This window comes from Trichomycterus rosablanca, chromosome 6 (assembly GCF_030014385.1).
Source record: "Trichomycterus rosablanca isolate fTriRos1 chromosome 6, fTriRos1.hap1, whole genome shotgun sequence".
In the NCBI taxonomy this organism is placed as follows: Eukaryota; Metazoa; Chordata; class Actinopteri; order Siluriformes; family Trichomycteridae; genus Trichomycterus; species Trichomycterus rosablanca.
The window spans coordinates 32840764-32854872 of NC_085993.1; the positions used below are offsets into that span (position 1 = coordinate 32840764).

Sequence of the window (14109 nt, forward strand, 5' to 3'; positions counted from 1 at the left end):
GGGTGGCCACAGAGAGCTTTAGTTTTCTCCCACAGTCCAAAGACATGCAGTCAGGTTAATTGGAGATACTAAATTTCCACTAGGTGTGTGTGTGTGTGTGTGTGTGTGTGTGTGTGTGTGTGTGTGTGAGTGAATGTGAATGTGTGTATGTATGCTTGCCCTGTGATGGACTGGCGACCTTGGACTGTCCAGGGTGGTAAAATAGATAATGAATTAATGATTATTACTTTTTATTACCGATTTTCAGCTTCATTGTATTATTTCTGACTGATTTATTTGTGTGCAGGTGTTTTGTGGAATTTATCATCTTGTGATGCTGTGAAGATGACGATTGTGCGTGATGCCCTTGGTCCTCTTACCAACACAGTGATCATTCCTCACTCCGGCTGGGGTGCCGCCCCTCAGAGAGAGGACCAAAAACTTCAACTGCACGCCTCTGTGGTGCTGAGGAACACAACCGGGTGCCTCAGGTACTGTACATAATTATTCATGATTTATAAATGATTTAATTAATGCTTTATTATGTATGTATCACACATGGTGATAGTAACAGTGACATTGTTGCTGATATTATTAGGGCTGGGTATCGCCACTAATTTCCTGGATCGATTCGATTCCGATTCACAAGGTCCCGATTTGATTAAATTTCCAATTCAATTCAATTCAATTTCGATTCAACACAATTAGGCATATTTGAGTTACATTAACAGGGTTTGTTTAAATATTATGTTCAGAGAACGAATGTGATAATTGTACAAATTCTCATTATTAAATATATTTGTGTTTACATAAATAATTAATCCAAAACAGAAAACAGTTTTTATTATTATTTTATATGTCTGACACACTACAACCTTGTACATGTAATATAAACATACACCTGGATGTTGCACAGCTTATGCCAAGTTCACACTACACGACTTTCTGATTTGCCGGGTCGCTGTACAGTTCACACTACACACCATCTATCTCCAACTGGAATCACAGGCGAGCTTCTCTGGTCTCCCAAACAAACGTGAGAAGTGACGAGGGGTTTAATGATACCACGTCCAAAATACACATCAACAAGTAGCGAGCGATCAAAGTCTGTGTGCTGATGTGCAGCGTAAAATCAAGGAGAGAAATAAATGAATCTGAGTGGATTTGGCAACACGAGCAGCAGGGATTGTTCTGTGGTAAGTTGGAGGTTAATAAATATTTTGTTTTGTAGAGAACGATCAGGTCAGAAATAACGTAAAACTTGTGTGTGTGCTGATGTATTCTGATAGAAACTATATTACGCCCCTGCCCCACCTGTTTACAACCTCTCCCCATGTTTCCCCTTGCTGTTTCACACATTGATTGAGAGCAGAGTTTTGATCGCCAGCGAACACCAAGTTCCTCCCGAACCAGTAAATCTAACGCCGACCCGTCGCCGAGCAAAAATCAGTGCAAAAACCGTGTAGTGTGAACTAGGCATAACTTGAGCTTCTGCCATGCTGAACTGATGTGCAGGTCAGATCTCGTTGCGTTGCGGTCACTCGAGGTTACAGGGGGTAACAGATTTCCGTGTACACTGTGAAAAGGGGTTCATGTTCAAGATCGATCTCGCGTTTATATGAATCGATATCGGATCATTCAAATAAAGACAGATTCGGATCGAAGAATCGATTTTATAAACCCACCCCTAGATATTATTATTATTAATGAGTCTCAAGTTCTAAAATATTTTTATAAGCCACAGCCGATCATTCTGGTCCACATACCTCATTTGATGCTCTTCCTGAAACAACACTTCTTATTTTTCCAGTCTAGGGATTGGCACTAAAAGCACATTGACAATCCACCTCCCAATGGCTACGCTGTTCAACCACCCCCTGGAGATATAGCCAATCATTTCTGTGTAGACACCTGACCAAGCATAATTTACGACTGCATCACCTGAGTGCCTCAATATCTTATTACAAAGTACAAATCCCATTTCCAGAAAAGTTGGGACGTTTTGTAAAAGATAAAAAAGAAGAATCTGTCATTTTTAATTCTTTCGAATTTTATTTAACTGATAGAATTTGATGCCTGCAACACACTCCGAAAAAGGACAGAGGCGTGTTTATTATGAACTGTTCCTGTTAAGAGCTCCTCCTGAGCTGCTGTTCTCTGTGGCCTCTCCTCTGGTGGTTTTGGTGACATCTAGCGGTGGCTGAAGGTACTTCTCCTCCCATTCAGCCAATAGATCTCTCCCCTGCCTAATTTGACTCACCTGGCCCTAATTACCTTCTCATCAGCCTCCTTGTTATAAGCCCCTGCCTTCCTCTCAGTCAGGACCAGATTGTCAGTTGCTGTTTGCTATGCACACTGTCTGGTTTCCCTTGTGCCTGCTATCTGTTCCTGTGTTCCTGACTTCTCTGCCTGGTTCCTGGATCCCTCGCCGGCTCTCTGTTCCTGTGTTCCTGCCTTCTCTGCCTGGTTCCTGGATCCCTCGCCGGCTCTCTGTTCTTGTGTTCCTGCCTTCTCTGCCTGGTACCTGGATCCCTCGCTGACTCTCTCTTCCTGTGTTCCTGCCTTCCCTGCCTGGTCCCTGGATCTCTCATCCACCTGCCACCTGCGGTTCCTGTCAGCCTCCTACCCCAAGCGTAGCCACTAGTACCCTTCACCCTCGTTCCCTGGTTCTTTTTCTGGACTATTATTCTTAATAAATCACTTAAACCCTGCTCCTGTCTCTGTGGTTGTGTTCGCATCGTGGTTCCAATTCCAAACCCCTCTTAACAGTACAATCTGGTCATCACTATGGAACCCGCGAACCCTTCCACAGATGGACAGAGATCCATGGAGTCCCTGCTGAGCCACCAAGCCACTCAGCTGGTTCAGCACGACCAATTGCTCAGGTCTCTCATTGAGAGCAACCGCCAGCTTGTGCAGCAATTAGGGCAGGTCTCCCGGCAGGTCGAAGCCCTTACCTCCGCCCAACCTATCTCGTCCCTGAACCCCAGCACCGCGCCACACGTTCCTGTTTCCGAGTTCGGTTACCCAGCCCCGTCCCTGGCTGAGGGTCTCACCACCCATCCGGAGCCTTACCATGGTGAGTTGGATAAATGCCGGGGTTTCCTGTTCCAGTGCTGCCTGGTCTTTAGCCAGCGACACACCACCTTCTCCAACGACGCTAGCAAGATAGCCTATGTGATTGGACTCCTCAGGGGAAGAGCCCTAACTTGGGCCGAGGCCGCCCAGTCATCTGTGGGTCCACATGTGGGTTCTTATGAAGACTTCCTCTGTCGGTTTCAGGCGGTGTTCGATCACCCGAATCATGCCGGAGATGCGGCCAGTTGTCTTTTGGGGCTACACCAGGGCTCCCGGTCTGTTGCTGATTATGCCGTTGAGTTCTGGACGCTTGCGGCTGATGCCGGCTGGAATGACGCCGCCCTCCGGGGAGCTTTCCGCCGTGGCCTAGAAGAGCGTCTTAAAGATGAGTTGGCAGCCCGGGATGAGCCTTCTAGTCTTCAGGGTCTCATTGACTTGGCTATTCGTCTGGACGGCCGGCTCCGGGAGCGCCGCCGGGAGCGGTCGTCACGTCCTGCTCTGACCCCGAGACCAGTTCTTCCTAGATCCTCCCTTCATGAAATGCCTGTTCCGTTTCCAGCTTCCCCCACTGCTGAGGGTGCCGAACCCATGCAGCTTGGACGAGCCCGGCTCGCCCCAGAGGAACGTCTGAGAAGATTGCGTTCGGGCGAATGCCTCTATTGTGGCCAAACCGGGCACTTTCTAGCTTCGTGCCCCATACGCCCAAAAGGGGGAGCTCGCCAGTAGGAGTGGGGATTCTGACGAGCTCAAGAACCACAACCCCACCTCTTCGTCCTCACTTCCAGGTCCCTGCTACCCTATGCTTCCCCGGGAATCCAGTGTCCCTCCTTGCACTCGTCGACTCCGGATCGGAGGACAATCTTATCGATGAAAGTCTTGTTACCCAAAAAGGGTGCGTCTTGGAGGTTCTCGACACCCCTGTAACCGCTTTTGCTCTGGATGGGCGCATGCTCGCTCGTATTACTCACCGTACGGCTCCGGTAACCCTAGTCCTTTCGGGCAATCATCGCGAGTCCATCCGTTTCTCGGTAGTCAAGACTCCCAAGTCCCCTCTGGTTTTGGGATTCCCATGGCTCTCAGCACATAATCCTCAACTTGATTGGCAGCAGGGTAAGATCACTGCTTGGAGCGATCTCTGCCACTCCCGGTGTTTACAGTCAGCAGTCCATCCTTCTAGCCCTCGTACCGACCCCCCTCCTTTCATCGATGATGTTGACCTCTCCCAGGTCCCCTCCAAGTATCATGAACTTCGGGAAGTATTTAGTAAGGACCGAGCTCGATCTCTTCCTCCCCACCGGCCCTACGACTGTGTTATCGATCTCCTCCCCGGAGCCGCACTTCCCACCAGCACGTACCACCTGTCTCGTCCGGAGCGTGAAGCCATGGAGAATTACATCTCTGAGTGTCTCGAAACTGGTCTCATCCGTCCTTCCTCCTCTCCCCTCGGTGCAGGGTTCTTCTTTGTGGAGAAAAAGGATAAGTCATTGAGGCCTTGCATAGACTATCGGGCGCTGAACCAGATCACGGTCAGGAACAAGTATCCCCTTCCACTTTCGTCCTCTGTTTTCGAGTCTCTGCAGGGTGCTGTCATTTTTAGTAAACTTGACCTCCGAAACGCCTACCACCTGGTGCGTATTCGGGAAGGTGATGAGTGGAAGACGGCCTTTAACACCCCCCTCGGCCATTTCGAATACTTGGTGATGCCCTTTGGGCTGACCAACGCCCCCGCGGTCTTCCAGGCCCTGGTAAATGACGTCCTACGCGATTTCCTGTACCGGTTCGTGTTTGTTTATTTGGACGACATATTGATTTTTTCCCGGTCCCCTGAGGAGCACGTCATTCACGTCCGACGGGTCCTGTCTCGCCTGTTGGAGAACAGGTTATTCATCAAGGCTGAGAAATGCGAGTTCCACACGAATTCCATCACCTTCCTCGGCTTTGTCATCCAGCCAGGACGAATTAGGGCTGACCCCGAAAAGATCCGTGCCGTTACTGAGTGGCCTGTTCCTTCCTGCCGTAAGGCCTTGCAACGCTTCCTAGGATTCGCAAACTTTTATAGGAGGTTCATCCGCGACTACAGCAGGGTAGCGGCCCCCCTAACTCGCTTGACCTCCACCAAAGTCTCCTTCTCCTGGCCCCTGGAAGCTCAGGCCGCCTTTGACAGTCTCAAGGTTCTGTTCACCTCTGCTCCCGTTCTTTCTCAACCAGATCCCTCGAAGCAATTCCTTGTGGAGGTTGACGCATCTTCTTGTGGAGTTGGAGCGGTCCTTTCCCAACGCTCTAACCCAGACAACAAGTTTCATCCCTGTGCATTCTTCTCCAAACGGCTAACCCCCTCGGAGGTCAATTATGATGTAGGTAATCGCGAGCTCCTGGCAGTCAAACTCGCCCTGGAAGAGTAGAGGCACTTGCTGGAGGGAGCAAGACAGCCTTTTGTGGTCTGCACGGATCATAAGAATCTTTCTTATGTCCAGACAGCAAAACGGCTGAACTCCCGCCAAGCCAGATGGGCTCTATTCTTTAGTCGTTTCGACTTTACCCTGACTTACCGCCCAGGCTCCCGCAACACCAAACCTGACGCGCTCTCGCGCCAGTTCATTTCCGAGGACACTCCACCCTCCGACGACTCCATCTTGCCTCCCAATTGCGTCCTAGCCGGTGTCACCTGGGATATCCAGGAAGCTATTAAAGAAGCCCTAGAACAGGAACCCGACCCTGGAGATGGGCCTTCCAACCGCCTGTTTGTCCCGACTGCTGTACGACCGGCTGTCCTCAGATGGGGCCACTGCTCCAATTTCGCCAGCCATCCAGGAGCTAATCGCACTGAGTCCCTCCTTAAGCGCCATTTCTGGTGGCCTTCCCTGGAAGCAGACACCAGGCAGTTTGTGGCTGCCTGCGCCACCTGCGCCCGCAGTAAGTCCTCCCACACACCCCCTGCGGGTTTGCTCCAGCCTCTTTCTGTCCCTGGACGTCCCTGGTCTCACATCGCCCTGGATTTCGTTACTGGCCTTCCGGAGTCTCAGGGAATGACGACCATTTTGACGGTAGTGGACCGTTTCTCGAAGGCGGTTCGGCTGGTAGCCTTACCCAAGCTCCCTTCTGCCCTTGAAACGGCTCAGCTCTTATTTGACCAGGTCTTCAAGATCCACGGTATTCCCCTGGACATTGTATCCGACCGGGGTCCTCAATTCGTGTCCCAGGTCTGGCGCGCTTTTTGTAAAGCCCTGGGAGCCACAGTCAGCCTCTCGTCCGGTTTCCATCCCCAATCCAACGGGCAAGCGGAAAGAGCTAACCAGGAGGTGGAAGCCGCCCTGCGTTGTATGTCAGCCAACAGCCCCTCTCTCTGGAGCACCCACCTCGCCTGGGCCGAATATGCCCATAATACCCTCACCTGCTCTGCCACCGGCCGATCCCCGTTTGAGGCCTCCCTTGGCTACCAGCCACCACTATTCTCTGAACAAGAGGCAGAGGTGGCAGTTCCCTCAGTTGAGCACCACTTACGGCGCTGCAGAAAGATCTGGAGGTCCGTACGAGCTACCCTGCTTAAGTCCCAGACCGTCACCCAGCGTTCGGCCAACCGCCACAGAAGACCCAGTCCGCAGTATCTCCCGGGCCAGTCTGTTTGGTTGTCCTCCAGAAACATACCCCTACACTCTGAGTCCAGGAAGCTGGCGCCTCGTTTTATTGGACCTTATACCGTCCAAAGGATCATTAACCCCACTGCTGTCCGGCTCAAGTTGCCCAAACATATGCGGATTCATCCTACTTTCCACGTCTCGCAGTTGAAACCGGTCAAACAGTCCAATCTGTGCCCTCCGTCCAGACCCCCTCCACCCGCCCGACTTATTGATGGGCACCCGGCCTACACAGTCCGCCGCCTCCTGGATTCCAGACGCCGCGGCCGGGGCCTCCAGTATCTGGTGGACTGGGAAGGCTATGGTCCAGAGGAACGCTCCTGGATTCCCCGCTCTGCCATTTTGGACCCTCACCTTATTCGGGAATTTCACCGGGACAACCCCGACAAGCCTGGTAGGTCGCCTAGAGGCGCCGTTAAAGGGGAGGGTACTGTTAAGAGCTCCTCCTGAGCTGCTGTTCTCTGTGGCCTCTCCTCTGGTGGTTTTGGTGACATCTAGCGGTGGCTGAAGGTACTTCTCCTCCCATTCAGCCAATAGATCTCTCCCCTGCCTAATTTGACTCACCTGGCCCTAATTACCTTCTCATCAGCCTCCTTGTTATAAGCCCCTGCCTTCCTCTCAGTCAGGACCAGATTGTCAGTTGCTGTTTGCTATGCACACTGTCTGGTTTCCCTTGCGCCTGCTATCTGTTCCTGTGTTCCTGACTTCTCTGCCTGGTTCCTGGATCCCTCGCCGGCTCTCTGTTCCTGTGTTCCTGCCTTCTCTGCCTGGTTCCTGGATCCCTCGCCGGCTCTCTGTTCTTGTGTTCCTGCCTTCTCTGCCTGGTACCTGGATCCCTCGCTGACTCTCTCTTCCTGTGTTCCTGCCTTCCCTGCCTGGTCCCTGGATCTCTCATCCACCTGCCACCTGCGGTTCCTGTCAGCCTCCTACCCCAAGCGTAGCCACTAGTACCCTTCACCCTCGTTCCCTGGTTCTCTTTCTGGACTATTATTCTTAATAAATCACTTAAACCCTGCTCCTGTCTCTGTGGTTGTGTTCGCATCGTGGTTCCAATTCCAAACCCCTCTTAACAGTTCCGAATATCAGTCAATTTCAGCACAAAAACTTCAGGCCTCTGCTAAAAAGCTGGGACGAGGAATTTCTCCTTTCAGCATGTCAACAACCCAAAATTACAGCATACAGCGCCTCCAGACAGTCTAAAAGGCTGTTTGAATGGGGTAATGGAAGTCTTCACCGGCACAAAAAAGTCACTGCCACTCGGGTGATTAGATCAGTCAACACTAAATACAACTTTACATCAACGAAAGAATGAATTCACCAGAAGAAGATCAAAGTTTTGGAATGGCCCAGCCCTCCAAAAGTCCCAGACCTGTATCCAATTGAAAATCTGTGGGGTGACCTGAGGAGAGATGTGCACAGATTTGGAGCACTTTTGCAAGGAAGAATGGGCAAAGATTGGCAAGTCAAGATAGACTCCTATACAAAAATACTGAATGCTGTCATAAATGCTTCAATAAACACCGTTGAGGCAGATTGTGTTGTGCTTAAGGTCCACGGTGGCATGCACTGCTGTTTAAGAAGTGGTTTATCACTGGCTTCATCCATGCAGTTGCATTAATGTCACTGCCATTATCACCTTGTAATTATCTGCCTCTGACATCATCCATTGCTGCTCAATATAGGTGGTAGGTTTAGTTTGGCACCTCCCTTAAAAACGTTTTGCCATGTGAGAGCCTGTGCATATTTATTATGTCACTGTGAAATAATTTTAGCCCATTAACCAATTAAGTGAAGTTAATTGGTTAATTAAATAAGGAAACAATTACAGAAAACTAAAAGATGACGAGTGTTGGATAACTGTGTCTTTTGTTTGTTTGTTTGTTTATTAGGATTTTAACGTCATGTTTTACACTTTGGTTACATTCATGACAGGAACAGTAGTTACTTATTACACAAGGTTCATCAGTTCGCACAAGGTTATATCGAACACAGTCATGGACAATTTAGTATCTCCAATTCACCTCACTTGCATGTCTTTGGACCGCCCCACCTGGGGATCGAACCCAGGACCTTCTTGCTGTGAGGCGACAGTGCTACCCACTTAGCCACAGTGCCGCCCACTCTGTCTTTTAAATAAATGAATAATGTTTTGCTAAATGTGTAGTGTTGTGTTGTTATAACTGCCCATTCAGTGTGACAAATGTGTGTGTGTGTGTGTTAGAAACCTGAGCTCAGCTGGAGAGGAAGCCCGCAGGCAGATGCGATGCTGTGAAGGCCTGATTGACTCTCTGCTCTACATTATTAAAACATGTGTCAACACCTCAGATTTTGACAGCAAGGTGAGCAACACACTTGTAGGCTAATAAACACTCAGTGATAGAGACTCGTTTGGTTACATAGCAAATACAATATAAGAGATGTTGGCTAGAGTTAGACTCATGACCAGTCTAAGATCCATCAACTTCCTTTCTAATGCGGCTTTAATGATTGTTAAATCATTAAATGGCTTTAATATTAAACTGATTTTAAAGTTGCACTACTTCATAAGTATTTTTTTTCAGTTTACCAGCATTGATATAAAATCCTCATCTCACATCTTTACAATGTGTGCCAAAACTCCACCCCACAGATCCACAGTACATCAAATTGTTCTATTGGACACTTTGAGAGTGATATAAAACACAGCATTTAATGCATTAAAAACACATGCTAATGCTTGGCTAATATTTTAGCTAATGATGTTGCCTCTAAACTTCACATCAGTGCCAGATTGTTTTAAATCATGTTATCTGAGCAACAGTAAAGCACAGGTAACACTACAGCTCTGAAGCAGCTGTGTGAGAATAAAACAAAAGCAGTTGCATTGCAAATGGACTTGCAGTCAGTTCCTGACTTGTACACCCAAAGCTTTGTTTTAAGTGTTTTATTTAATTATTTTATTTAAATAATTATTATTTAAATGGTTTTTCAAAAGTTTAGATTGAGTTTGTTAAGATCACTGTGGGTGTGATTAAATTATTTATTGTTTTAAATTTGTATTTATTTAACATTTATTTATTTTCCATTTATTTTAAAAGTGCATTGCACCAGGCTAACATTGTGTATTGCATTACATGTAACAATAAATACTTTTAATTGCATTTATTCATACTGAAATATATAGCTGTAAATGTTAAAAGTTATACTTTTTAAAATAACTTTAGCCATTTTATGTGACCTACAGTTAGATATGTCATTATGACAAATGTGAAGTTAAAGGTGCTAACAGCAAATGTTTGATGCTGCCAAATAAATACACACATACACCGACGAGGCATAACATTATGACCACTGACAGGTGAAGTGAACGGCACCTGTTAGTGGGTGGGAAATATTAGGCAGCATGTGAACATTTTATCCTCAAAGTTGATGTGTTAGAAGCAGGAAAAATGGGCAAGCGTAAGGATCTGAGCAAGTTTGACAAGTGCCAAATTGTGATGGCTAGACGACTGAGTAAGAGCATCTCCAAAACTGCAGCTCTTGTGGGGTGTTCCCGGTCTGCAGTGGTCAGTATCTATCTAAAGTGGTCCAAGGCAAAAACAGTGGTACTCATTGATGCACGTGGGGAGCGAAGGCTGGCTGGCCCGTGTGGTCTGATTCAACAGACGAGCTACTGTAGCTCAAACTGCTGAAAAAGTTAATGCTGGTTCTGATAGAAAGGTGTCAGAATACACAGTGCATCACAGTTTGTTGCATATGGGGCTGCAAAAGGGGGACCAACACAATACTAGTCATAATGTTATGCCTCATCGGTGTACTGTACAAGTAAATTATTCAGTTATTGTCAGCTTTATTAAATCTACTAGTGCAATAAATTGTAATATATAAAAAAGAGAAATACTGCATTCTAAGTGATAAATTTTTACCATAATTTCAGATGATAAATCTGTAATAAGTCCAAAAGGGAAATTTTGTCAAACGTGGTCACTAGTCAGCTTAGTTTTTTAGCTTGCACATGTAACTGATGTTAAAACTATTGCCATAAACTCTCACTGATGGCTCCCTTTCTTTTCAGATTGTGGAAAACTGTGTTTGCACTTTAAGGAACCTGTCATATCGTCTAGAGCTAGAGATGCCACCCTCTCGGCTGATGGGAAACCAAGATCTAGACACCCTTCTGGGCAATGACCCCTCCAGCAAAACGATAGACTACATTTGCTGGGGTCTGAGAAAAAAGAAAAAGAAGAGATCCTGGCAAGATCAGCAAGTAAGTTCTTTTTTTTACCATTTGGTTGTGTGTAAAACAATGGAAATCTTGTTTTAATTTATATTAGGGCTTTCACTTTTTTTTTTTTTTTTTTAATCATAGTAACTGCACAAAAATTACTGTGGTATCCTTGTGCATTTTCTCAGAGGGACAACACTGCAAATAATAATTTTGGTGTTTAAAAAAGGGTAGGCGCTTAAGTGGAGCAGCTGTCTATTATGCTAGCCCACCACTATCAGCCAGGGCTAGTCAAGTCAACTTTATTTATAGCGCTTTTTACAATAGACATTGTCTCAAAGCAACTTTACAAAATCCAGGACCAACAGATACAAAAAACCCCTGTTGAGCAAGCCGAGGGCGACTGTGGCAAGGAAAAACTCCCTGAAAATTACAGGAAGAAACCTTGAGAGGAACCAGACTCAGCAGGGCCCATCCTTCTTGGGTGGCCAGGGGGATACTTTAAATAAATACACGATTTACACAGAGCATACGAACACAGAATTAAATGATCTAAAAGTTATAACTGGTAATAAATAGATAAATAATAATAGAGTTGTTCTTCGCTGTAGTCTTCAATAATGTCTGTAGTGATTTCTTGTCATTCTTGGTGCAATTACTCCAGACCAGTCACATCCGGCAGGAGCAGCATAGTTGTCACGGCAGTCTCGACTTTAATCCTTAACCTCGGCGGGTGAACAGGTTTCCATCAGAATGCCTTTGGAGTAAAACAACAAAGAATGTAGTTAATAATGTACAATGCTAGTTGAGTAAAACAGTTTTACAGAGAGTTTTAGACTCCGGCAGCCCTAATTATTACAGCATAACTAAAAGGGAGAGCGAGCAGGTAACAAGGTCATGAAGGCTTTCACAGGACATCAGCGTCCACCTCCCCTACCCAAACCGGAGTGATCGGACAAGAGAGGCAGAACGACAGCAACCCAACATCCCTGATCACCACAAGTTTCTATGACCAAGAACCCCCAAGCTCTGTGCCTTTGTCTATATTAATCAAAAGCCTGAGAAAATAAATATGTTTTCAGTCTAGACTTAAACATTGAGACTGTGTCCGAATCCCGAACAGAGGCAGGAAGATTATTCCAGAGTTGTGGAGCTTTGTAAGAAAATGCTCTTCCACCAGCTGTGGTCTTTTTAATTTTAGGAACTATAAGTAACCCTGCATCTTGTGAACGAAGTGGACACGCTGGATTGTAGTAATTAATAAGTTCACTCAGATACTGTGGAGCCAGACCATGTAGCGCTTTATAGGTTAGTAAAAGTATTTTGTAATCAATGCGGAATTTAACTGGCAGCCAGTGTAGAGATGATAGAACAGGACTGATATGATCAAATTTTTTAGTTCTTGTTAGCACTCGAGCTGCTGCATTTTGAACTAACTGGAGTTTGTTTATGGATCTACCAGAGCATCCAGTTAGAAGAGCATTACAATAATCTAACCGAGAAGTTATAAACGCATGGATCAGTTTTTCAGCATCATTAACAGATAGTATATTTCTTATTTTAGAGATATTACGCAAATGATAGAAAGCAACTCTAGTAATATTATTAATGTGTGTATCAAAGGAAAGATCTGAATCTATTGTGACACCCAAGTTTTTTACATCTGGGCTGGGAGTAACAGAGAAAGTGTTTAGGTTTAGCACCAGGTTAGACAACTTGTCTCTTGCAGCTTTAGAGCCAACAAGTAAAACCTCAGTTTTATCTGAATTAAGTAAAAGAAAATTACACGACATCCAGTTTTTTATGTCGTTTACACAATCTTCTATCTTACTGATTGTGTCAGTATCATTTGGTTTGGCTGATATATACAGCTGTGTGTCATCTGCATAGCAGTGAAATTTTATGCCATGTTTATGAATAATTTCACCTAGTGGAAGCATATAGAGTGTAAATAATAGCGGTCCAAGTACCGACCCCTGTGGAACACCACACTTTACTTTTGTAGTTTCCGAGCATTTATTATTTACATAAACAAATTGCGAGCGGTCAGTCAGATATGATTGAAACCAAGAGAGTGCGAGTCCTTTAACACCTACTGTATTTTCTAGCCTCTCCAGTAAAATGTTATGATCGACCATATCAAACGCTGCGCTAAGATCTAATAGAACAAGAAAAGAGACACATCCATTATCAGAAGACATTAACAACTCGTTAACTACTCTAATTAATGCGCTTTCGGTACTATGATTGGGTCTAAATCCTGATTGAAATTTTTCATGAATACAATTTTCATTCAAATAAGAGCATAACTGTTTGGAAACTACTTTTTCTAATATTTTAGAGACAAAAGGAAGGTTTGAAATTGGCCTATAATTAGCTAGTACATGTGGATCAAGATTAGGTTTTTTAATCAGGGGTTTAATAACGGCACTTTTAAACAATTTAGGTACGTACCCAAGGCTAAGGGATGCATTGATTAATGTAAGCAGGGGCTCTACAATAGCTGGGAGTAAATCTTTAAGTAAACGAGTTGGAACAGGATCGAGTATACACGATGATGACTTCGATGATTTAATCAACATAGTTAGTTCATTTTGGGAGATTGGATTAAAGGAATTTAGTTGGATTAACTCGTTACTATTATCACCAATGCTGCTCGGAGTGAGTCCATACTTAACATTGGCAAGTGACACACTTTGACTCTGAAGTCGTATTTTTTCTATCTTGTCATTAAAGAATTTTAAAAAATCATCGCTGGTACAGTCAGGCGGTGTATTACATTCAGTTTCATTGACGTTTTTAGTTAATTTGGACACTGTCTCGAAAAGGAATCTGGGATTGTTTTATATTTTTCTCTATTAGGGACGAATAATATAAAGATTTAGCTTTTATAAGTGCATGTTTATACTCAGTTAGAGCATCTTTCCAAGCAATCTTATACACCTCCAGTGTAGTGTGACGCCACTTGCGTTCTAATTTCCGTGCTGCTTGTTTAAGTGCGCATGTGTGGTCATTGTACCAAGGAGCAAGTTTTTTCTCCCTAATCAGTTTAGTTTTGAGTGGGGCTACGTTATCTAAGGTTGTGCGCAGTACGGTTTCTAGGTTTTGAGTTGCCTGATCTAGTTCTTTAGGTTCTGATGCTGGTATATTTGGTAATTCTGGTAGGCAGTTTATGAACGCTGCTGCAGTTGCAGATGTAATAGTGCGCTTACA

At 45.5% G+C, this 14109-nt stretch overlaps 1 protein-coding gene across 1 annotated transcript in view; it reads left to right on the forward strand.

Moving 5' to 3' along the window:
• pkp4 (plakophilin 4) overlaps positions 1-14109 on the forward strand; it is a 79726-nt gene that overhangs the window by 50894 nt on the left and 14723 nt on the right. The window contains exons 12-14 of the mRNA XM_062997685.1: positions 287-470; positions 8914-9031; positions 10747-10938. Of these exons, the coding sequence (XP_062853755.1) occupies positions 287-470; positions 8914-9031; positions 10747-10938 (494 nt within the window). The remainder of the gene's footprint in view (positions 1-286; positions 471-8913; positions 9032-10746; positions 10939-14109) is intronic.